The following is a 24,705-nucleotide window of genomic DNA, read 5'->3' as shown; positions in this document are numbered from 1 at the left end:
TTTCTGATTTTTTTAAATCATAAAAAACCAAACAGCTATGAAGACAACACCCCATTGTTTCAGACCCAATTTCCACCCAACACTACCAATTATACAAAAAATTTTGACAAAAGGTCAACTTTTATTTAACTAAAGAGCATGCATATTAATTCTATCATCAGCTTTCACCAAGTTCATTAACGCTAATTTGCATTCACACTCAAACTTAACCCTTTGAGAATCTTATGATGATTATAGCTATCATCCATTTTTCAACCTTTGACATTATGTTGATGCCTACAGTTATCATAGAGAATCTATTTCATAAATTTGCCATAAATTATAGAAGAGCATCGTAAAATTTGAATATGACTCATATGGATACTTCTTGTTGTCATGGAGAATGATACATATTCTGATTTATGGCATTTTTTTTTTAAGTGACAAATATGTTATTCTGTTTGGCAAACTTACACTGTTTAAGTATATTTTACATTTGTTAGTGCACTTCATGGCTCAAATAATTATGAATTTTGTATAATTGGAAAGGCAATTTATCATACTTCTACACTGTGTAAACAGAAATTGGATAGCTCTTTTCTCTGATTTATCACTATTTTTTTTTTAAAGTAAAAACATTTTTTCACTCTGGCTAACTTTTACTTGTGATATAGATTTTTTTGGGGAGTGCCATTTCTTACATATTGATAAACTTCAATTCATTACCTTTACAATAATACCAAATACATTAATATAGCATGAAGTATAATGTTAATGGATGATCAAAGAAAATTACTGCTAATCATTTTGCTCAGTCAATGAAGGGTGAGTGTTCTGGAACAGACAGATTTTGACTACCCCTACCTCCCAAATCCTCAAAGAGTTAATATTGTTTCATTTATGCCTGACATATACACCCCCCTCTTCCTTGTCTAAATCTACACAGCTCTTCTCCAAACTATTATTTTGTTGTGTGTCCTGCTTACCAATCATGCTCCTACCATATTACTATTGAAGTTTTCCAATAATGGTATACTCTACAATTCTTAGTTACCTTTATAAACTTTCCCTTACACAAACGAACAATTATTACTTAAACTTATTCCTTTCAAAATTTCCTCTTCTCCTGACATATCTTACACACTTAGGTCAGCCACTAAAACTATAACTGCACAATACAACAGTATATTTTTATTAAAACAATAAACTCTGGTGCCTAAGTAATCTTAATTCTTCACCATCTTTATTACCTCCTCTCCCTTCTCAATAATCACTCCCATAAGCAATCTCAAATAAGCAATGACCCATTCCCCTCTTGCATTATTCAGATCTGCCTCTCTTACATGTCCAATTCTTCAATATATCCCTCTTAATGACACAAGACTTAACTTTTTTGCGCAGCATCTTGCCACTTGCATCTCGTAACCTAAGATCAATATTTTGTTCCTCAGTTAACTATTTCTCCCCAGAGTTGGTTCATCTTTTTTATGTACCGGTGTATTTTCATTACTTCCTTTCTTTTTCTATCTCTCACTTTCTAAACCTAATTTTTCTTTTTTTAAACCTGAACTTTAAAAAAGTGGTGCTTACAAAATGCCATTTAGTATGAGAAGGTCAAAAGGTTCAGACACATACTGAAATTAAAGCTCTGATAAAATCTGAGTTGAAAATAGTTCCCTACTTTGTATTGAAATATATTTTACCAATAAAAAGTGATAGCAATGCCAGTAAATATTACTTTATTAACAGGTCAAACTGTCTCAGTCCTGGTAAAGTTACGGTTCTAAAAGGCTTCCCATTTACCTCTTCCTGAGAACTTGAACTTGCCTAAATGACATCGAGTCATGTTCATGGCATTCTCTGGTTATTGGGACTACTGTGAGCTTCTGCAGCCCCCGCATCTCAGTTATGACCTTAAAAACAATGTCCTGCTTCCTTTTCTGGTGAGCTCCAGCTTGCCCTAATCACCAAGTCCCAAAGCAAATTCTGTGGTCTTAAGCAATTCTAGTATAAAACGTAAGCTTTTCAAATTCTAGCTTTATCACACTACAGCTAGAGCAAGAGTTTTTCTATTTCTCCTTGCAATCCTAAGCATCCTACCTGTCATGTATGAGCCTTTTAATGTTTTTTTCCCCTCAAATTTAAGGCACAGACAAAGTGTGTAATACAAGGACAGATGGCAGATGATTCTATAAAGCCATTTTAAATCTGTTAGTGGGTAATTTAAAGAGACAGGTCCAGTCCAAATTCTAAGCACCATAAAAATAATGTAAAATGACAAAGAAAAATTCTGGCAATATCCTTACCTTCCTCTTCAAATGTCATGTTTCCCTGAAGAGATTTGTTCCGGTTTGCTAGATCCTTCTCACTTGGTTTGGGCTTTGGCACATGTCCTCGTACATAAATGACATCATTTTCTTCTATGACCACTGGTTCTTCAATTCTCTTACTTTTCCCAGAATAACTGTTTTCATTTTTGTTGTCTTCAAAAGATTCCCAAGATCTTTTCTTATTTCTTGGGATTTTGTCCTTCACAAAGCCAAAGTCACCAAACCTTCTGTTACTTTCAGACATTCTGCAACCATCTTCTCTGGGATCTGTAAGCAAAATACGACATACTTCACATATTGTTCAAGAATGTCCCCTACACTGAAAAGCATTGTACACTTTCAAAATACATCTGCAAACTAACAGAGTAATAACAACAATTCCTCTATTTATTAAATCAACATCAACTCATCTTACAGCAGTTATGCTGAGTTAGCCATGAGACCACCTAGCTACTCTTTCCTACCAATGTCTCAAACTCATGCTAATGTTTACTGAGCTCTTTTTTGTAGTTTTTATTTTCCCAAGAGTGTTCTGAGGCCCATTTCTCCTTGAATGTTGATGAGTGTTGCAGATTACACTGGTACTTCAACTTAACGGCTCTTAACTCATTGGATTTCGTTGCTGACTGGATGCACTGTCAGGTCCAGCAAAAAAATAAATAAATAGAAAAATTTTAAAAATCCATGCTTTCAAGATTTTGGTTTTGCAAGTCATGTGGGTGACTATTTTTTCTCAAGTTAAAATTTCTAACTATAGTGTACAATATTGTTACATAGTGTAATGTACCTACTGTAGATTGTTACATTTATGTTTAAAAAGTGAGTACATATCACTTTGTTCACCTGGCAATTGCTCAGAAATTCCAAGATGTTTGGTTAAATAACAGGTAATTTCATGTATATTGTACTGTACTACTTGTATTTCAGAATAGGTAATCATACTATTGAAAATCACTGTTAATCAAAATCTAAAAATATATCTATAAATGTATTTTAGTAAAGTAATTTTATTTCGCTGAGTGAGCACATGCTCTGAAATTTTAGGATCTGTGGTTAAAGAGAGTAATTACACTGTATATCCACTACAGAATACAAACTTATCATCAAAAGTACAAAAACAGTTCTTTTAGTTAAAAAGTGATTGCTCCATGCTTCTTTGTTTAATTCGCATATCTGCAGACTGCAATTACAGTCATGTATATATTACTGTAATAAGTATATATTTTTCCCCAATTTACTGAGTTTCTAATGCAAGTGATACAATCAAAAGGTCTTATTGTATGCGCTCGTGCCCATTCACGCATCAAAAGCTAATGAATTATGTAAAACTTCCCTTATCCTTGGTTAAGAAAGCAGAAATTGTGACAAAAAAACTGGCACAATGTTATTTTGGTGCAACCGCTAAGACAGTTGATTCATCACTGAAGCGGAAGAAAGGCTCAGGAGGCCCACGAAAAACTACAAAAAAGAACGGATAACATTTTAAAAAGTTATGGAACATCCATCAATGCCAGCCAAAATTTTGAAGTCTCAAAACCTGATCTGCTTAGGAATCTGAACGGACCATCGATTTTGGTCTCCCCATGTCGTGTTGCAGCAAAGCCACTCCTCATAAGCCTATGAAAAAAAGGATGTTTTTGCAGAAAATTCTGGACTGAAGGGTTGGGAAAGATAATCTGCTTCACATTATTCATAAGCTAAAGAGGCCCCAGGATCTAACACTATGCATCAAAATACACAAAGACTGTTCATCCAACTTATGTGATGGTATGGGGATGTTTCAATATGGGGTAGTGGGGGATTATATTTTCCCCATTGAATGGAGAGATTTATGAAAATGTCTTGGAAAATGAATTAGTCCCTTACAAGGAACTTTTGGGCATGTGTGTATTTATGCAAGATGGAGCACCTTGCCACCGATTTCACAAGGTCTAAACCTTCTTAAGGAATTTAATATTCAGAAATTGGACTGGCCAGGCAATCTGAAACGGAAACTGAAGGCACTAGCAGATATGCCCAAATTGAAGGATTTCCGTAAGTTTTGGTTTGAAGACAATGCACAATATTTCAAGATTTAGCACTATGCCAAAAGGTTAAAGGTTTAAAAATAATGGAGAAATGTCTAAGTATTGAAAAAATATAAGTGAACTAAAATTTTCCCTTTTATTTTCCTTTTTTATATCATTGATGATTTGTTTACAAATGTAGTGGGTTTCGTTTTTTTGCGCTGTACTATTCAAAAGTTGCAGATAAACTTAAACTATAAAAGTATGTGGAATCTAAAGGACCATTATATAAGTATGTGGCATTATACTGTATAAGTATGTGGAATCTAAAGGACAACTAATATGCCATTTGCAAGAGAACTATGAAAATGGTTTTGAGTGTAGAGTAATTCAGATAGATTTTAGTGCTGCTTTCAATTTCTTAAATCACAAGACATTCATAAACTTCAGAATCTTGGAGTAGGTGGATATGTTTTAGGATTACTTCAAGATTTCCTTACAGCTAGACAGCAGCGAGTTGCTGTTGATGGGATCTTTAGCAAACCAAGACCTACAGTAAACCCCCCATATTCGCGGTCTCACGATTTGTGGACTCACCTATCAGTGGATTTCTCTATGGAATATATATACCCATTATTTGCTGAAAATTCGCCCATTCACAGTATTTTTCACTGAGAAATTTCACTAATTACTGTATTTTCATCTCATTTTCATGACTAAATGCACTTTTTGTGATAAAACTATTAAAATACTCAGATAGTGCTCGAGTTACAATAATAATTCAATTTTGCAATGGGGTAAGCAATTAATACTGATATGAAAATATTTATAAAATATTTTTAAATTTCGCACGGGTGCAGGCAGCAGCGTACAATCAGGCAGCAAGAGAGACCAAATTACAATAGACCAACTTCTTTTCCTCCATCTCTTTATCCCATCTTCTAGTTAAAAAAGTAAAAGAGAAAGATAAAAGTATTGTTAGTAACGTTATACTCGTGTAAATGCGTACAACCATAAACAACCGAACGAGAAACTGTTGTTTTGCTTATCATAAATCCGATAACAACAGCTGTTTTACTTGTGCAGTATTTTAACCATCATAAGGTAATAAAAAATTACAGCAGTTATGGTACAAATGGCGTTAAGTAGAATAGGACTGATATATTTTTACATTATACCCTTATTCAGTATGGATAAAAGACTGGCAAGGAAATATACTGCTAATTTTAAGCTGCAAGTTGTAGCTGAAGCTGAGAAACAATGTTCAAGCTGCTAATGACTGTAAATTATCATGCATCGGCAACATGGATGAAACTCGACCGTACTTACAATTGGAGAGAAAGCATTTTCATCAAAACTACTGGGCATGAAAGAACACATTACGGCTATTTTTATGCCAATAAATGATAAATACATAACGCTCGCATTATGAGGAAATCAAGTGAAAACAGCGAACAGAATCTTGATTTTTTTTACACAAAACAAACACCCCAGAACGGCCAATGTCATCTATTAATGAAAAAAATAGCTAAATTAATTTGACAACGAGACGTATTTGTTACATTTCAACTTGAAAACACTTTGTATAACAAAAAATAACCTTGACCCATATAAATAAAGTATCTAGAGATTCATTTGCAAAAACTAGAAGCAAGAAAAGCGCTCTGAACTAAGTTGAATACGGCGAAATAAACTTAACTCGTAATTGATTTCCAAATCAAAACATTGATCACTATGATCGCAATTTATAATACAAAAGCAATATAAGAATATATACAATATTATTGGATAGTGAATTAAGGCATAACATTTTAAAAGATCCATGGAAAATATGGATATTTGTTATGTTGATGTTTGTACAATACGATATGTGAATATAGAGTATTGTACAGTATAATGTAGGCTACGCTACCATATATGTATATCATATACCATAGTGTAGGCTAAGCTAATTCTTGTTTGTTATTTAATTTCTCTTTGTATTGAATTATCATAAGTCACTATGCATGAACCTCCAGAATTAGCTGATAATAATTACTATACTGTGTATGTATAGAGTATACTTTACAGTGTAGGCTAGGCTACCATAGTATGTATACATGGTACTGAATACCCTAGTGTAGGCTAGGCTATATTCGATATATGTTTTTTCCAACAAAAAATGGTTTTTGGAACCTAACCCTATCGTAAGTAGGATAATACCTGTATAAGCATTTTTAGTTTTTTTTTGTGTGTTTGAACTATGAAAATTGGCAGTTCTAAGTGTTTTTAGAAGGATTCTAAGTATTCGTGGGTTTTAGCTATTCGCGGGGGAGGGATTGGTTGGCATCCCCCGTTAATATGAGCGTTTGCGTATTGTGTCTGGAGTTCAACAGGGTAGTGTTCTTGGTCCACAGTTACTTTTTTTGTGTATACTTGATACGGTTGTTGGCCTGGAAAACAAGATTGTTTAGAGTGACAATGATGCAACACTCGTGGGTGTAGTAAAGAATGAAGCTGCCCTTAGTCTCAGTCATGACATGGAACAGATTAGTGAATGGTGTAGTCCGCTGGGTATGAGGCTGAACTCCAGTAAAATGAAAAAACCTTTGATTAGTAGATCTCGTACAGATTTTCCAACTCATCCTCCCCTTCAGGTGATGAGACTGCTAAACGAGACTGAAGTCTTAACAATTCCAAGTGTAACTTTTGACTAACATCTTACTCTTGAGAAACATCAATGAAAGTGTCAGCAAATGCCACACGAATGTTAGGTATTGTATGAGGCCTAATATATTTATAACCTTGATAAAAATCAGTGACACCCACTTTAGGTAGTTTGTCCTTCCTTTACTAGAATACTGTTCTCCAGTGTGGCTGTCTGCTTCTGTCTGAGATTTTTCTCTTTCAGATAGTGGTTCGTGGTGGTAGGTTTCTGTTTCCTAATATTAGCAGTTACGGCTTGGACCATCGACGGACATTCTCATTTGTCTATTTTTTATAGGGTGTATTTTAACAGAGATTGTTCACATTCACAATAGATACCTGATCCCTTTTTCCTGCCAAGAGCAACCAGATTTTTCTGAACTGCAGCACCTCAGATTAATGAGGCTTCGCAACAAGTTTATGGAGATGCTGCTTTAAAGAAAACAGTAGTTGACAAGTAGCTTCCACACTTTCAAGAAGGCAAAGAACACCTTGAAGATGATCTGAGGGAGGAAAGACCATCAACTTCAAGAAATTAAGAAATGGTGGCTGCAGTTAAAAAGCTTGTAGAAGGAAATTGTAGACTTAACTGTTGATCAGGTAGCTACTACCATGGATATCTCTCATGGCTCGGCAATCTTGATTTTCAATGAAGATCTTGGCCTCAGCAACCTTTTTGCACAATGGATTCTGAAGAGGTTGCGCCCAGATTAAATGGTGCAATGATCTGACCTTTCAATTGTTATTCTCAAAATCATCAAAACAGATGAAGAGGCTTTTATGAGTCAAATAGTAACTGGCAATGAGACGTGGATTTACCAATAAAATCCTGAGAGTACGGCCCAGTCCAAACAGTGGCTTCCTCATGGATCTTGGGGACCTGTTAAATTCAAAGCAGGGAGATCAACACACAAGGTAATGGCCACCGATTTTTGGGATTCAGGAGTGATACTAGTAGATTTTCTTGAATGACAAAGGACTGTCACAGAAAGTTACTAAACAGGATTTAAAGGTGATTGAAGGAAGCACTGGCTGCAAATCAATGAGGAAAGTTGCAACACAAAGTTTTGTTTCATCATGACAATGCCCCAGCACATTCCTTGAAAGCAATCTGGGATGTTCTTTGAGAATTTTGATGTGATTTCCTACCATATCAACCTTACAGCCATGACCTTGCCCGATCAGACTTCTCTCTATTCCAAAAACTCAGAGAACATCTAAGAGATGCCTGTTCTGAAAGCAGTAGTGAGCCTAAGCTGCTTCTCAAACCTGGTTCCAAATGAGGAATGCCAAGTTCTTCAGACAAGGATCAACCAGATGGAAACAGTCTCTAGAAGTGCACTGATCAAGAAAGGAACTACACTGAAAAATATTGTCTTTAAGTTTGTAAATTTTATTTTTACTAAATTATTTTTTAAAAATTCCATAAAATTTTAGACTACCCTTCGTATATATGATGCAAGCATCATGTTAAGAATAAAATACCACCTACTGTGATTTGCTCTCACTCTTGCTATTTCTGGGTTACAGAGAGAGAGAGAGAGAGAGAGAGAGAGAGAGAGAGAGAGAGAGAGAGAGAGAGAGAGAGAGAGAGAGAGAGAGAGAGAGAGAGACCAGCAAATACCAAATTCTTTACGGAAAAAAAAAAAAAAAAAAACTTTGACAGAAAAGGGAGGGGCCACAGTAAGAGCTGAAGTGTTTTGTAACATGTTAAAAAAAGTGCACAAAGATGTTTATGGTTTTTTTTATGGGGCTTGATTTTTGTGTTTTTTACATATCTTGTAGGCATACCTGCTAAGTAGGTAGAACTCCTACAACTGGTTAGATTTTTGTTAGGTTAAACTATAGAACACTACATGGTACAAGTTTTTAGAAGTAATTTATTTGGTAGATATTTCTCTGAAATTAATTGAATAAAATAAATTTTTTCAGAAATTTGTATTTTTCCCAAGTATACAAACCAGAGCCATTTTTATATAAGGAGTAAGAGTATCCATCAGCGCAAGTGGAACAGCCACTGAACTGGCGACTGACTGATGTTGAAAGATTTGAAAAAATCACTTCCTCTGTTGCATATGCAAGCAGGGTATACCATGGCTCCTGTAACCTCCTACTCATCTGGTGAAAAGATTGCCAAGTACAGTAGGCCCTGGACCTGAGTACCCTGCAAACAAAAAGTTACTGGAGCAAGGAAAAACAGAACCAAAAAAACCCCAGTACAGGGAATTCAAGGCAGAAGGCAGCTACTTCTGATCAAACTCAAAATTGTTCCAACAAATAGTTTTACAGTGGGTCGCTGCTAGACAGCGGATCAGCAATTGCGCCTTCAGTTAATCGTGGGTTTTTCTGTGGAACTTATCTCCAAATATATCGCAGAAAATTCACTAATTCTCAGATTGTCAACAAAGAGTCCCAAAGAAGATATAGAAAAGAAGACAAATCTTTCATCATGGATTGAAGGATTTTGCGTCTTCCCGAGAAATTCTGGAATAAATTTGAAAGCTAAAGACTTCCAACCCCTGGTGCGTTTGACATCATAAGACAGACCATGGAGTTTGCCTAACCTTTTTGCTGGTGCTAGGGCCAGTGAGAAAACTGCCTCAATTGAGGGTTAAGTTTCTATCTGTAGCCTGTCGCAACAGTTCGTAGGGGGCTTGAGTAAGACTAGCTAAAACCAAAGCCAAATCCCAACTAGGAGGTTTGAGTTCTCTAGGGAAACAAGACTTCTCGAAGCTCTTAATCAACAAAGATATTTCCCAAAATGTAGATATAGCTATGTCTTTCATACGCAGAACTAGCTCTAGAGCAGCCCTACAGCCCTTTATGGCAGACACGGAAAGGTGTTTTTCTGCTATGAGAAAGACTAGAAAATCAGCTATTTGTTGAATGGAAGATCCGAGTGGAGAAGAACCCCATCCACGGCACCAATCACAGTAGACAGACCATTTTCCCTGGTACATGGATGTTGAAGTTTTCCTGATATATCCTGACATCTGAGATACTGCACCTCGGGAAAAGGCTCTCGCTCGCAGGAGATAATTGATAGTCTCCACCCGTGAAGGGATAGGGATTGTACCGACTGATGGTACCTCTCCACATGAGGTTGACAGAGTAGATTGTGCCAGGGGGGAACTCTCGGAGCTTCTGACAGGAACCATCCTCCCTGCGGCCACAGAGGAGCTACCAATGTCATCTTGAGATTCTGGGACCTCATTACTTTGTTCAGGACCTGATGAATCAGAGAAAACAGAGGGAAAGCATATATGTTCAAATTGTCCCACGGATGTTGCAGGGCATCCTCTGCCACTGCGGCCATGTCTGGCACCACTGAACAATAGACTTCCAGTTCTGAGTTGTACCTTGATGGGAAGAGAGCTATCACAGGTCTCCCCAACAAGTGAGACCGCTTGTCTGCCACCTCCTGATGCAGAGACCACTCTGTACCCAGAATCTGCTCCCGACAGCTTAACTTGTCTGCTACCACATTCATTTTTCCTGGAATGTATCTGGCCCTGATCTTCATTGAGTTGACCACAGCCCACTGATGCAGTTGGACCATCATAACATGAAGCTGCCGACAAACTAGGCCCAGCTTGTTTACTTATACCACTACCATAATGTTGTCTGACATCAAAACTACGGAGTGACCCATTACCCTCTCCTGAAACTCCTGCAATGCTAGGAATGCTGCCTTCTATTCCAACACATTTATGTGGCGTTGTTTGTCCTGACGAGTCCATTCTCCCGAAATTAGAAGGTCTTCTAGATGAGCAACCCAACCTTCGGCCGATGCGTCCGAGAATAACAGATCTGGAGAGGGTGCATGGAGAGACACTCCTACTGTCAAACTGTTGTCGTCCAACCACCACAGAAGGTCTTTTCTCACTTCTGCAGACAGAGGAATTTTCATGTGAGGGTGATCTGTTGCTGGAGACCAAAACTCCTTCAGTCTCCACTGTAGCGGTCTCATACATAGACGTCAGTGAGGAACTAATTTCTCTAGAGAAGTTAGTAGTCCCACAACTACTTGCCACAGCTTTGCTGATTGTGTTTCCTTGGACAGAAAGGACACAATCACATTCTTGCATTTCTCTATTCTCTGACTGGATGGAAAACCTCTCGTCTGTGCTGCGTCTATAATCACACCCAGATACAAAATCCTTTGACTGGGGACCAGATTCGATTTCTCCCAATTTATCACAACATCTAGGATGTGACAAAATTGAAGCAGCTGATCTTTGTCCTGCAGTAACTTCTGGGATTTTGCCAGGACCAGCCAATTGTCCAAGTATCTTATCAGTCTGAGCCCTTGGGCATGAACCCATGTCGACACCAGCATGAACACTCGTGAACACTTGAGATGTTGTCAAGCCAAAACATAGAACCATGAACTGAAACACCTGCTCTGCAAGGCTGAACCACAGAAATTTCTGTGATGCATGATGGACTGGGATCTAGAAGTACACATCCTTTAGATCTATGGACAGCATATATTCTCCTTCTCTTACTGTTGCCAAGACCATCCTTGGAGACTCCACTTTGAACCTCGTCTTCCTGACAAAAAGGTTCAATGCTAACAGGTCTATTACTGTCCTCCAATTGCCATTGGCCTTTGGTACTAAGAAAGTCCGGCTGTAGAAGCCCACCGAAGGAAGTATTACTTGATCTACTGCTCCCTTCTCCATAATTTTCTTCACTTCTCCTTGCAAAATGAGATGTTTCTGCGATCCCGGCTCGTAAGAAAGGCGCAGTAGAGGGTGATCTGAAAGAAGTGGAGTCGAATGGAAGTGGATAACCTAACCTCAGGACATCTACTACCCTCGGCTCTGGCCTGAATCTCTGCCACAGCCCAAAGGCTCACCAGGCATCCCCCTAGTGGTGGCACTAAGTGGGGAGAAGTGCCCACTCTATCATCTCGTACCTCTGCCTCTGCCCTTATTTCCCCTTTCTCTTACAAGTCAGCTCTGAAAGGGCCGCTGTTGGGATGGTTTCTTCATTGAGGAAGCATGCTGAGTAGGTTTCGGGGCAGGAGTAGATCTTACCAACTTCTTCTGCAGAGCCTGTTGAGTCTGTTAGACTTACTAACAGCTTGCTGAACAAGCCTATCATTACTATCCATACGACGTCTATCGATGGCAACTTCCAACCTATCCCTAGGTAACAACAATTGGGACTTCAAAATATCCCCATTCTGGAGCAACAACAAACAATCCACATCCACCGAGCGGCTTATCTTGGCTAGGGCTGCATCCCTTCTCATTAAAACAATATTAGCCCATATGTTGGCACTCAGATCAGTTAAATATGAAATAGCTTTAGAACCAGATCGAAGCAATCTAATAAAAGCTGTCTCATCTGCTGAACTCCTTGCTGGATCTGAAGAGGCAATCTTAGCTACAGCTGTTGACCATAAATCCAACCAAGATGCTGTCTGGAAGATAGAAGAGACCGTCAACTCCAATGCAGCAGCTTCCTAACACGTAAGGGAAAGAGATTCCATTCTGACTTGATCCATCGTCAGACCCGGTCTCAAATAAACGACATCTGGGTTGATCTGTCTACCCAGCAGTGGAATAATAGGAGTCATATATCTCCTATGTTGAGACAGAGGAGGAGGGGGCAACTTGAACAATCTGTTCAACTGTAAAGAGTTATCCAGCCCCAAAATCTGTGAGTTTGCATGGCGCAGGACTGACTCCGCGTGACTAGAGCACAGGACTTAATGTCTTTTTTAGGTCCTAAAAGTGCTTCAATCCCAGCAAGAGCAATCACTGAAGGAGTTTCAGTCCTCTTCGACAGATTATTAAACTGACGAATCAGATCTATAACCTCTGCATAAGAGGAAAGAAACTCCTGACTTTCCACTTCATTAATTATGTTGTCACCAGAAGAGGAAGGCACCAGAATATCATGAATAGGCACTGAAATATCATGAATACTTGCACTTGAAGCCGAAGCACCCCTATCACACAACGCACGCCTGTCTTCTCTTGGCCTAGTTGCGCCATGTTGACGTCCGAGGGGCAACGACCGTTGAATCCTTTCTCTGTTCTTCGACCGTGAACATGAATGTCCCCGTTCCCTCGTGTCTGACTGATCTTGTGACAAATTATGTCCATATCTATCCATACTTCTATGGCCGACATATACCAGGGGAGAACTAAGCACTTTCCTGGGAGATCTGGACCTTGAACACCTGACCAATGGCCGACCAACAACTTCACTGTCCAATGGCCTAGAAAACGAACATCCACTGTCATCCATACATGAATCCCCTGCTTCCAGTACCCTACTGTAGGTCTCTTAATTGGAGTGTTGTCATCTTTCCTCCTAACTCTGAACGGCCGTACTGGAGACAGGAACTTCATCACGAATATTATTCATCTCCTGAGCCACCAAGGGCGGCCTTCAAACCTTTTTCGAAGACACTCCCCCTACATCTGTGGCCATTCCTAAGACTAGAACCGCCGAAACTTCCAGTCCTATATCCATAGGCTTCCTAGGCTAAACGACTGGAGAAGAACCACGGCCACCAACCTCTGAGACAGCGCCCACAACTGAATCTTGAGTTTGCGTACACACAGGGATGTGGCAATCCCAGCTCAAAGAAGAAAATGCCCTTTTCTTGGCACAAGGAACAGCCATGAAGTCCCTGATACTCCAACACTTAACTGGAGCATGCACAGGTACAACAGACAAATCCAATGAAGCAGATGAAGAGGCAGAAGACGACGACGATGATGATTTACGTCTTTTCTCCTTGCATACCTTATTGACCCTTAAACCCGACTGGACGTATCGTACGTCGACTAAAATTGTCTGTTGGGTGCTGAGTGGATGTACCGTACGTCGGCTACAAAAAATTTCAACCTTCGGTCAACCCTGACTTGACCGAAATGGTTGAAAAATCGCAATTGTAAGCTAAAACTCTTTCATTCTAGTAATATTCAATCATTTACCTTCATTTTGCAACAAATTGGAAGTCTCTAGCACAATATTTCGATTTATGGTGAATTTTTGAAAAAAACTTTTTCCTTACGTCCGCGTAGTAACTCGGCCGAAAATTTCAGAAATTCTTTGGTCATTTTGTCGTAATGTTTGCACCATTTTATATTAGTCGTTACATAAAGTTTTATATATGGAAATGTGCGCAATTTAATGTAGAATACAACAGAAAATAACTCATGGTTGTAGCTTCTATCAGTTTTGAAATATTTCCATATAAATCACGATAACTGCCAAAATTTCAACCTTCGGTCAACTTTAACTCGACCGAAATGGTCGAAAAACGCAATTGTAAGCTAAAACTCTTACATTCTAGTAATATTCAGTCATGTACCTTCATTTTGCAACAAATTGGAAGTCTCTAGCACAATATTTCGATTTATGGTGAATTTTTGAAAAAACTTTTTCCTTACGTCCGCGCGCGGTAACTGCCGAACATCTCGGAAATTCTTTCGTCACTTTGTCTTAATGTTTGCACAGGTTTATATTAGTCGTTACATAAAGTTTTATATATGGATATGTGTGCAATTTCATGTAGAATACAACAGAAAATAACTCATGGTTGTAGCTTTTATCAGTTTTGAAATATTTCCATATAAATCACGATGTGCCAAAATTTCAACCTTCGGTCAACTTTAACTCGACCGAAATGGTCAAAAAATGCAATTGTAAGCTAAAACTCTTACATTCTAGTAATATTCAATCATGTACCTTCATTTTGCAACAAACTGGAAGTCTCCAGCACAATATTTTGATTTATGGTGAATTTTTGAAAAACAAAATCTTTTTCCTTACGTCCGCGCGCAGTAACTCGGCCGAACATCTCAGAAATTCTTTTGTCACTTTGTCGTAATGTTTGCACCGTTTTATATTAGTCATTACATAAAGTTTTATATATGAAAATGTGTGCAATTTCATGTAGAATACAACAGAAAATAACTAATGGTTATAGCTTTTATCAGTTTTGAAATATTTTCATATAAATCATGATAACTGTCAAAATTTCAACCTTCGGTCAACTTTAACTCGACCGAAATTATTGAAAAACGCAATTGTAAGCTAAAACTCTTACATTCTAGTAATATTCAATCATGTACCTTCATTTTGCAACAAACTGGAAGTCTCTAGTACAATACTTCGATTTGTGGTGAATTTTTGAAAAAAACTTTTTCCCTTATGTCCACGCAGTAACTCGGCCAAACATCTCAGAAATTCTTTTGTCACTTTGTCGTAATGTTTGCACCATTTTATTTTAGTCGTTACATAAAGTTTTATATATGGAAATGTGCGCAATTTCATGTAGAATACAACAATAAATAACTCATGGTTGTAGCTTTTATCAGTTTTCAAATATTTTCATATAAATCATGATAAACAGAAAAATTCTACTTTCGGTCAACTTTAACTCGACCAAAATTGTTGAAAACTGCAATTGTAAGCTAAAACACTTACAGTCTAGTAATATTCAATCAATTACCTTCATTTTGCAACAAACGGGAAGTCTCTAGTACAATATTTCGATTTATGGTGAATTTTTGAAAAAAACCTTTTTTTACGTCCGCTCGTTACGAATTCATGCATCACTTTGTGATAATATTTTCTCTGTGTTGCTTTGATCGTTTTACAATTTGTTATATACCAAAATCATTGCAATTTAGTGTACAATACAAAGAAAAAAAAATAACTCGTTAGCTTTAACCGTTTTGCTCAAAGCGGGATTTGTATACAATTATATATGAAATTTTTTTTCGCGCTGTCATATATTTCAATATTTATATATGATAATGATATTTTTTTCATTTCTGATGGTTGCATACTAAACTTCAGGCAATGACAAAAAAAGGAGCCAAAAATGAACTCTTAATCTTAAAAACTAAGCATGCCGTGATTTTTTGAAAAAACTTTTTTTTTGCTTCGGCGCTAACTCCCGAACGCCACCGGCATACGACAGACATTTTTGTAAATAGAGGCTCGGTGTTAGAGGGTTAAACTTCTCCTCTAACACTCTTAATTTCTCCATCACTGTTCTTGTTAACAAATCCGTCAACGTAGAATTCAACGTCATCCTAGAAGACGTAGTTGTTGTTGTCGGTACGGAAAGGGTAGGATTTGGCATAACCACAGCCGTCATGTTAGAAGGTGACGTCACCGATGAACCTGGCAGTGACGTCACTACATTGTGTGGAACACATGAAGAGCCTGTTGGTATCACTGCAGGCAATACCACGGGAGGCCCAAAATGATGCGGATTGGTACCATATACATTCCAGAGGATGTTGTCGTACTCAACTCCATAATGGAGGCCGGGGGGGGGGGGGAGACAACCTTAGAATGAAGAACTGGAGGGTAGTGGGGAAATCATGTAGTGTGACAACTTGCCATCCAAGGTTGGTACCCCTGATAGGAGAATTACTCCAATACCTCTCTCTTTCATAGGGATAGCTTACTGCACGTGACCCAAGTTACCTACAGCTCAATTCTCGTTTCAACGCCTGCAAGCCACTTGTAGCGCTACACATAAAGCTCTGCATTTCCAGGTTTCATTTTGCTTTTTACTGTTAATCTTTTATTATTTATGTGTGTGCCGTTGTCTGTAAATAACCCCTTTGATCCATTTGTTACTACTTACAAATTAAACTTTGTTAACTCTTCCTGAGTCTTCTTGCATCCGTAAGCAATGTGCTTTATTTCAGAGGTTGAGTTATGATGTTACTTGAGTTTTGATATTTGTTTACATGCAGCCTATTGATAAGTTTCTGTTGCACAGCCCAGGCTCTCATGTAATAAGTGAAATAATAATTCTCACCAGAGGATATTCAGATCAAACTCAATATCTATTATTACGCCTCACAGGATCAATTATCCAATGGTTAAGAAGTGGAGATGGTGTTACTATAAGTATGCTATAGGTACAGCTTTATAAGTGCCTTAAATAACTGCAGTATTTGATCCTGAATCCAGTCTTTATGCATTCTGAGCTATTTTGTAAATGTCAAACCTAGTTATTATTATATCACAGGTTTGTTATATGAGACTTATATACCTGAAAGGTGGATACATGAATTCAGCTGTCCAGCATAATAATTAAATCTAAATTTAAAGACAAACTCATCTCAGCTAACAAGATTCAAGTCATATCATTATACTATCAAACACCTAGCACATCTGATGTCCACAGAGTGCAAGCATTACTGGCCAAAAAACAAGCATTCATTTTATAACAAAGAATCATATAAATCATACCTGATGATGTCTGTTGATCGGAACTCATAAATTCTTGCTTGCGACTACCAAGACCAGCTAACAGGGACCCCAAACTTTGTATCTTTTTACTCTCTATTGAAAAAAAAAAATTATTCATGACATTAAAATTGTAATTTGTGGAAAACTTTTATAACATATTTCACTGATATTTTGAAAAAATTTCAAATAATACATTATGCAAAATGTCCCAGTATATGAAATTTCCATTCTGAGTGTTTTAATTATATATAATGCTACGGAGCACAAAACAAATTTAAATAACCCAACAATACAAAATTTCTTACCAATATCTTGAACTTCTGCATTTGAAGTACTTCTGGACTTAGGAACTTTAGATCTTTCCTTTTCAGATTCATCCACTTTTGACCTATCATTTCTATTTTCATCTGCTACAAACTGGTTTCCCTTTGAAATTTTGCTTTCCCCTGTAAAATAAACAAGAATAAAAAGATTGCAAGTATTCCCACCTCACTTATCATAAAAGATAAGAACTAAAACAAGCAGTAATCCCTGAGTATATTTATGGAGAAACATATAAGAGATGGCCCGCTGAAATGAGGTGGACGTTTTCCTGCAAAATTTATTCAAATAGCAATATTCGGATCAAACTCAATATCTATTATTATGCCTCACAGAATCATATCCGGGGGTTAAGAAGCAAGAGATGATGTTACTATAAGTGATGGTGAAGGTACAGCTTTATAAGGGCCTTAAATAACTACTGTATTTGATCCTGAATCCAGTCTTTATGCATTCTGAGCAATTTTGTAAATGTCAAACCTAGTTATTATGCAACTGTTAATTTCATAATAACTTATCAATTATATTAATGCTCTTTTTGCCTATATTAGTTTTGGTTTCCTTTATCTTTTCAAAGTTCCTGCCTGCTTATAATTGCTTACAACATTTTGATAGTAATATGGTATTCTATTTCATCTTTATATACCACAGGTTTGTTATCCGAGACTTAAATATCTGAAAGGTGGATACATGAATTCAGTTGTCCAGTATAATTAAATCTAAATTTAAAGCATGCTCATCCCAGCTAACAAGATTAAAGCCATATCACCATTCTATCAAACACCTAGCACATCTGATGTCCACAAAGTGCAAACATTACTGGCTAAAAAATAACAAATTTTACATCAATTTGTATTTTTCATAACTAACAAACCTGCGGTCTTAACATAAGGGGAAAAATTCTCTAGTGCCTGCTGGAGACTGGTTAAAAAAAGGTTTACAAGGAATTGATGGCATCAGTAGCAGTGAAGATGGCAGTAAGGAGGAGGAGTAGCCGACCTACCTTATCCCATCTCGGGTCCATCGATTGAGTTTCCTCTAGCCCAGGTGAAACATGAGGGGTGGCTTAAGGTGGGCAATATAAGTTAAGACTGCAGGTTTGTTAGTTATTACTAATGCAAACCAATTTAAAAATTTGTCATTGTTCATAAACAAAACAAACCTTTGGTCTTAACATAAGGGAGACTCACTCCTGGGGGGAGGATAGAGAAAGCCTCAGAACCAACTGGAGGTTCAGCTCACCTGGGCTCATTTCCTGGCCAAAGTAGGATATAGGAAGGAGTCATATGCCTCTGAACTGTAAAGTAAAAGGTTACTTGTCAGCCAGACATCTTGGTTAAGAGACAATGTGAACCTCCTGCTACCTTGTGTCTTGTAAGAAAAAGGACTTTAACTGTCAGACAATAAAACTGTGTTAGCCACCAACCTTGTTTGTTGTCATTTCCTCTCTCCCCTTGTAAGAGAAAGGAAGGGACATGCTTCCATAATAATTTGTACTGTGTATGAACAACCAATCAGAACTAATGGAAAGGGACTCACTCACCTGTATCTGACTGGTTCCAGTACATGATGGATATTTCTCTCCACTGCCCACTGGTAGAGGAGAAAAAAGAAAGAGAAAGGAAGAAGATCAGTCATCCCATTCACTATCACTTTCAAACCAAAATCTTAGGTAAGATATAAATTGTCCCACTAGGGGCATTGGATGAGCTACACAATTTATTGCAGCAGCCACCAAAGGACCCAAAGAAAAAAGTGTGACCAAGGACCTGTGGGCAATGTTCTACAGATAGGATGTGAATGTGGTTTGGCGTAGCCATGTACCAGCCTTTACGATCCTTTGAACTGACAGGTTCTTTTTGTAAGCGATGGAGGGGCCTAGACCTCTGATATCATGTACTCTTGCTCACACTAAATTGGCATCTGGATTCAAACAAGTAGCATAGACTTGCTTAATTAATTCTCGTAGCCAAAATGATTTAGTATTCTTGGACACTTTCTTCTTGTTCTGGCCTCTACTACCAAAGAGTCTTTGACAACCCAGTCTGAGATGTAAAATCCTTTAGATAGCTGCGCAGTGCCCCGACAGGACGTAAAGTAATTCTTCAGGGTCATGACCAACAAAATCTCCAAGCCAAGGGATGGAAAAAGGATTGAATCTGTTGTTGTGAACAGAGGGATTTTGAGTCTTAGCCACAAATTCCGGGACAAATTTGAAAGCTACTGACCGCCAACTCCTCATGTGTTTAAACATAAAACGAAAGTCCATGCAGTTCACTAACTCTCTTTGTAGATGCCAAGTCTAAAAAGAAAGCCATTTTGAGGGTTAAATTCCTGTCTGATGAAGCTCTTAAAGGGTCGTATGAACTAAGTGTGAGATTGCTAAATACCAGTGTTAGGTCATAATTTGGTGGTTTAAGATCTCTCGGGGAACAGGACTGCTCAAAACTTTTCAGAAGCATAGAAATTTCCCATGAAGAAGAATGTCTACGTCCTTCAAGCGTAGAACTAAACCTAGAGCAGCCCTATATCCCTTGATCGCTGACACTGAGAGAAGTTTCTCTCTACGGAGGAAAATGAGGAAGTCTACTACCCGTTGAATAGTAGTTCCGATCCGACTGGGGAGAGACCCTGTTGACAACACCAATAACAGTAAACGTCCCACTTTCCCTGATACATGTCAGTAGAAGCCCTCCTGAGGTAACCCGACATTTCCATCACTGCTATACAAGAAAAGCCTTTCACTCACAGGAGGTACTGGATAGTCTCCAACTATGAAGAGATAAGGACCCTGCCGACTACTGAAATATGACATTTTTATAATAAAATAGTTTATACAGTGTATACTTACCAAGTAATTACATAGCTATGAGCTTCCTACCCACGGCAGCCTAAAAATTCAAAATTTGCGGTAGCGCTAGTGCTTGTTCCAGTGTAGGTTTATGCCCTGCCCACTATCGGGGACTGTGAGGAACAACTAGGCAGAAGACTTCAATTCGTTTGCGCCCGAATGTCCAAGAAAGGGGAGGAGGGCAGGCTCCGATTATGTAATTACTTTGTAAATATATATAACTATTTTATCATAAAAACATCATTTTCATTTAAGTGACTTACCAAGTAATTCCATACTTGATTCCACATTGGAAGGAGGTGGGATCTTTGGACCTACTCTATACAAAAATATTAAGTAAGATAATGAATTTGACATAGAAAAGTTGCCAGCATTGATACAATGCTTGTTGTTCCTTACCTGGCAAGGAAGTGCTGCAGATAGGTACTGCCTCTAGTCGGTGCTTCTCTTGTCTTGCAGCGAGCTTGGCTGTATAGCTCAGAGTTGCTCCCGAATAAGTGGGAACTTTGCAGCAAGGGAAGTGCACCCGTGGCTTGCAAAGTTACAAAAGATGCCCTTGCTCTGGGCATAGACCAGAATAGGACCACAACACTAATACCTACACCGTATTTAAATATCATTACCCACACTGATAAAAAACTCGACACCTTGATTTAAGGCAAAGAAAGCAGAGAGACAGAAGATTCCCTATGCTTCCTCTCCCAACACCATGCTAGCCACAGATAAAGGTCCTAACGTGCTGCAATTTTCAAAAACAGTCTCTACGTCTTTGAGATAATGCATAGTGACCATGGACTTGCACCTCCAGAAGGCAGATTGCAGGACACTCGGAAGAGACATGTTAGTCTGAAAGCAAGAGGTTGCGATAGCTCTAATTTCATGGGTTTTTAATTTGAAAGCCTATAAAGCTTCTTCTTGAATTTGGGAATCAGATTCGGTAATCAGATTTCTCATAAAAAATGAAAGAGCATTCTTGGAGAGAGAACGGGAAGGATTTTTGACCGAACACCAAAGGATGTTCTAAGGACCCATGATTTTTTGTCCTCTGAAAGTAATATCTCAAGGCTCTTACTGGACATAAAAGTCTCTCCTCTTCCTCTGGTCCAAGAATGTCCATTAAATGCTTGATAGAGAACGAACGGGCCCACGGGTTAGAAGGGTCCTCGTTCTTGGCAAGGAATCCAAGCGAAAAGGAACAAACTGCGTCCCCCTTTGAAAATCCAATTCTCTTGTCAATCACTTGGATTTCACTAACATCCTTCAGAGAGGCAGAGCAAAGAGGTTCATAATGGGGGTCTAAAAACCATTTCAGGAAGATATCTATTCGAAGAGACTGCACTCGTTTTGGTTGCTTGATGGAATTGAAAGTTTTAACGAGGTCAGATAGGTCCTGACTAGAGGACATATTCAATCTTCTATGTTTAAAAACAGAACTAAGCATACAGTATATCTGTACCCTTTGATGGTCGAGTTTCCTGGATGTCTTCAAATGTAATAAGAAGTCAGCTACAACAGTCCAGGGTTATGGGTGGGGGTTCCATTCCAACGGTGTGATGATAACCGAAAATCGCCGTTAACTGAAAATCAGTGATTTTCGGGGATTATTGCCACCAAAAACACAGAAAATTGCCGATTTTCAATTATCGGTGCCTCTGTTAGGTATATATCGGTGGCAATAAGATGAAATTGGCGATTTTTGGTGTAAAAAAATTGCCAATTTTCATTGCTAGACAAGTGCCGTAAAACCGGATCGCCAATGACAGGGGACTGCCAGTACTTGGCTGACAGAGGTATCAGAAGAAGAGACATTATTGGCGTCTGCACCATCCCCTGAAGACTGCTCACTTTGATTGGTACAGCTTGTTAGAAGAAGGTTGTCAGCACTTTGCAATAGCTTCTGCCACTTGCTTCAAAAACCCCTTCACTCTGATAAGATGCTCGACAGTCTGTAACCTGTCAGGGCCAGAGCAGACAATCCTTGATGGAATCTGAGGAAGTGGGGCTACTTGAGCGACGACCGCTTTTGTGGCAGGAGCCTCGGGGAGTCTACTAGCAGTCGTACCAAGTCCGGAAACCATTCTTTCCTCAGCCAAAAGGGGACGACTAGAGTCATCGAGACGTTTTGGTGAGAGAATAATTTGTTTATTACTTCCTGTATCATGCTGAAGAGAGGAAAGGAGTAGACATTGAGGCCTGTCTAGTCTAGGAGCATTGCATCCGTCTTCCAAGCTAGAGGATCTGGGATTGGGGAACAGAAGTGAGGAAGTCTGTGGTTCTTTGAAATAGCAACCAGTCTATGGATGGTGTGCCCCACAACCTCCAAACCAAAGGACCCAGTGTCCATTCCGTTGGCAGTAATTGTTTGTGGCGACTCAAGACCGTCTGCCAGAACATTCATCTTCCCTTGGACGAACCGAGTCAATAACGATACCTGATTCTGGTCTGCCCAGACCAGAAGTTCCCTCACAACCTCGTAAAGAGAGAATGAGTGGCGCCCCGCCCCCCGCCTCTTTCTGATGTACGAAAGTGCAGTCATATTGTCTGCGTGTATCGTTACTGTCTTCCTGCACACAAAGGTTTGACTGGAGACCCAGATGAACAGCCTTCAGTTCCTTTACATTGATATGCGAACTTTTCAAAACTTCTGACCATGTTCCCCACACTTCTTGATTCCCGAGATGAGCTCCCCTACCTAGATCTGACGTGTCGGAGTAAAAGTCTAGGTCTGGGCTGGCTGGAAAGAGAGACTTCCCTTCGAGAAGTCTGTCTTCGTACCACCACCATTGAAGGTCTTGTTTGATTTCTGCTATGATCAGAAAAGTGATGGAGTCTGCTTGCATTTTCCTGCTCCAGTTCACTCTTATATAGAACTGGAGCAGTTTCACAAACTCCTCAACTGAGGCTAGCATTCCTGTGAGTCTCATACACTGAGCCACTGAGCATGATTGAAGAGCAAGGAACTCCCTGATGGATTGAAGGCAGGAGGCAATTCTTCTGGGGGGAAAGAAAAGCCTGAAAAGTCAGAGAGTCCAGAGTCATTCCCAAACAGAGAATTCGTTGAGTTGGAGTCATTTGCGACTTCTGAATGTTTATCAGAATGCCTAATTCCTTCATTAGGCAGAGAGTCTTCGTTAAGTCCTCCAGACATTTCTTTCTCGACGGAGACCTGAGAAGCCAGCCATCCAGGTAGCAGGAGATATAGTATTTATTCTGAAAAGATGAAGCAACTTGGAGAAAGGGGCAAGGACCTGAGTACACACTTGTGGGGCTGTGGACAGGCTGAAGCACAGAGCCCAAAACTGAAGAACGTTTCCTTGAAACATGAATCTTAGAAACTTTCTGGAGTCGCGATGTACTGGAACATGAAAGTAAGCATCTTGCATGTCCAGTGTGACCATCCAGTCCCCCTGCTGGATGGCCAACATGACTGGCTGACCGATTTGTCTCCACACAAAATTTTTTTTTACAACGAACTTATTTAGAGCACTGACGTCCTGGACGGGCCTCCAGCCCCCAGATGCTTTGGGAACTATGAAGAGTGTTGTAAAACCCTTCTGACTCTTGATCCCTGACCAACAACACCGCGCCCTTGCGCAGAAGGGATTTTACTTCTCGCGAAAGGGCCACAAATTTCTTGGAGTCCGCTGGTAATACAATGGGCGATTTGGCCAAAGGAGGGTTTTCCTTGAAAGGAATGGCATAACGTTCTTTCAATACCTTGACCACCCAAGGATCCAAGCCTCTTTGACTCCATTCTCTCCAAAAGAGGTGCAGTCTGGCTCCTACTGGAGCGCAACGGACTAGAACTTCACTTTTTGGTTGCTGGCTTGAAGGTCGACTTCTAAATTGGTCTTGCGGGAGGTCACAGATTCGAGTGAGGTCTGGGTTGAGCTTTATTTATAGGAGAGAACAACAGAGCTGACTTCTGAGTAGTGGTTACCCCTTTGGTGGCGAACAAACACCATAAATCTCTCTTTTTCAGCACACACATCGAAAAGAGAGAGGCAAGTTCTGCTGGACTGTCCCTTACTGCTTCATCAGCACACAACAGTACTCCCAACCAGTCTGTCGTGAAATCCTCTGCTGGTGAAGGACACTCCTCGATTTTCTTAGCCAACGTGAGAATAGTCCAGTCGAGAAAACTATTCACCTCTAAAATCTTAAAAAAGTTCCTGGTCAGATGGTCTAGTTTGGGGGAGCAGAACATTGCTTTTGCCACGGAAAAGACCGACAACGTGTCACGTCTACTAGGCCAGAGAAGTCCCCCTGGGAGGAGGCAGAAAGT

The 24,705-nt window shown here is 39.1% G+C and overlaps 1 protein-coding gene across 6 annotated transcripts in view; it reads right to left on the bottom strand.

Moving 5' to 3' along the window:
* Positions 1-24,705, bottom strand: part of LOC136850627 (uncharacterized protein DDB_G0284459-like) — a 370,523-nt gene that overhangs the window by 166,540 nt on the left and 179,278 nt on the right. For all 6 annotated transcript variants that reach the window (XM_067124330.1, XM_067124327.1, XM_067124329.1 and 3 more), the window contains 3 exons: positions 17,554-17,694; positions 17,249-17,341; positions 2,286-2,576 (listed from right to left, as the gene is read on the bottom strand). In XM_067124330.1, coding sequence (XP_066980431.1) covers positions 2,286-2,576; positions 17,249-17,341; positions 17,554-17,694 — 525 coding nt within the window. The remainder of the gene's footprint in view (positions 1-2,285; positions 2,577-17,248; positions 17,342-17,553; positions 17,695-24,705) is intronic.

Source organism: Macrobrachium rosenbergii, chromosome 22, assembly GCF_040412425.1.
Source record: "Macrobrachium rosenbergii isolate ZJJX-2024 chromosome 22, ASM4041242v1, whole genome shotgun sequence".
In the NCBI taxonomy this organism is placed as follows: Eukaryota; Metazoa; Arthropoda; class Malacostraca; order Decapoda; family Palaemonidae; genus Macrobrachium; species Macrobrachium rosenbergii.
The sequence above is the reverse complement of the archived record's forward strand: the minus strand, read 5'-3'. Positions and strand labels throughout refer to the sequence as shown.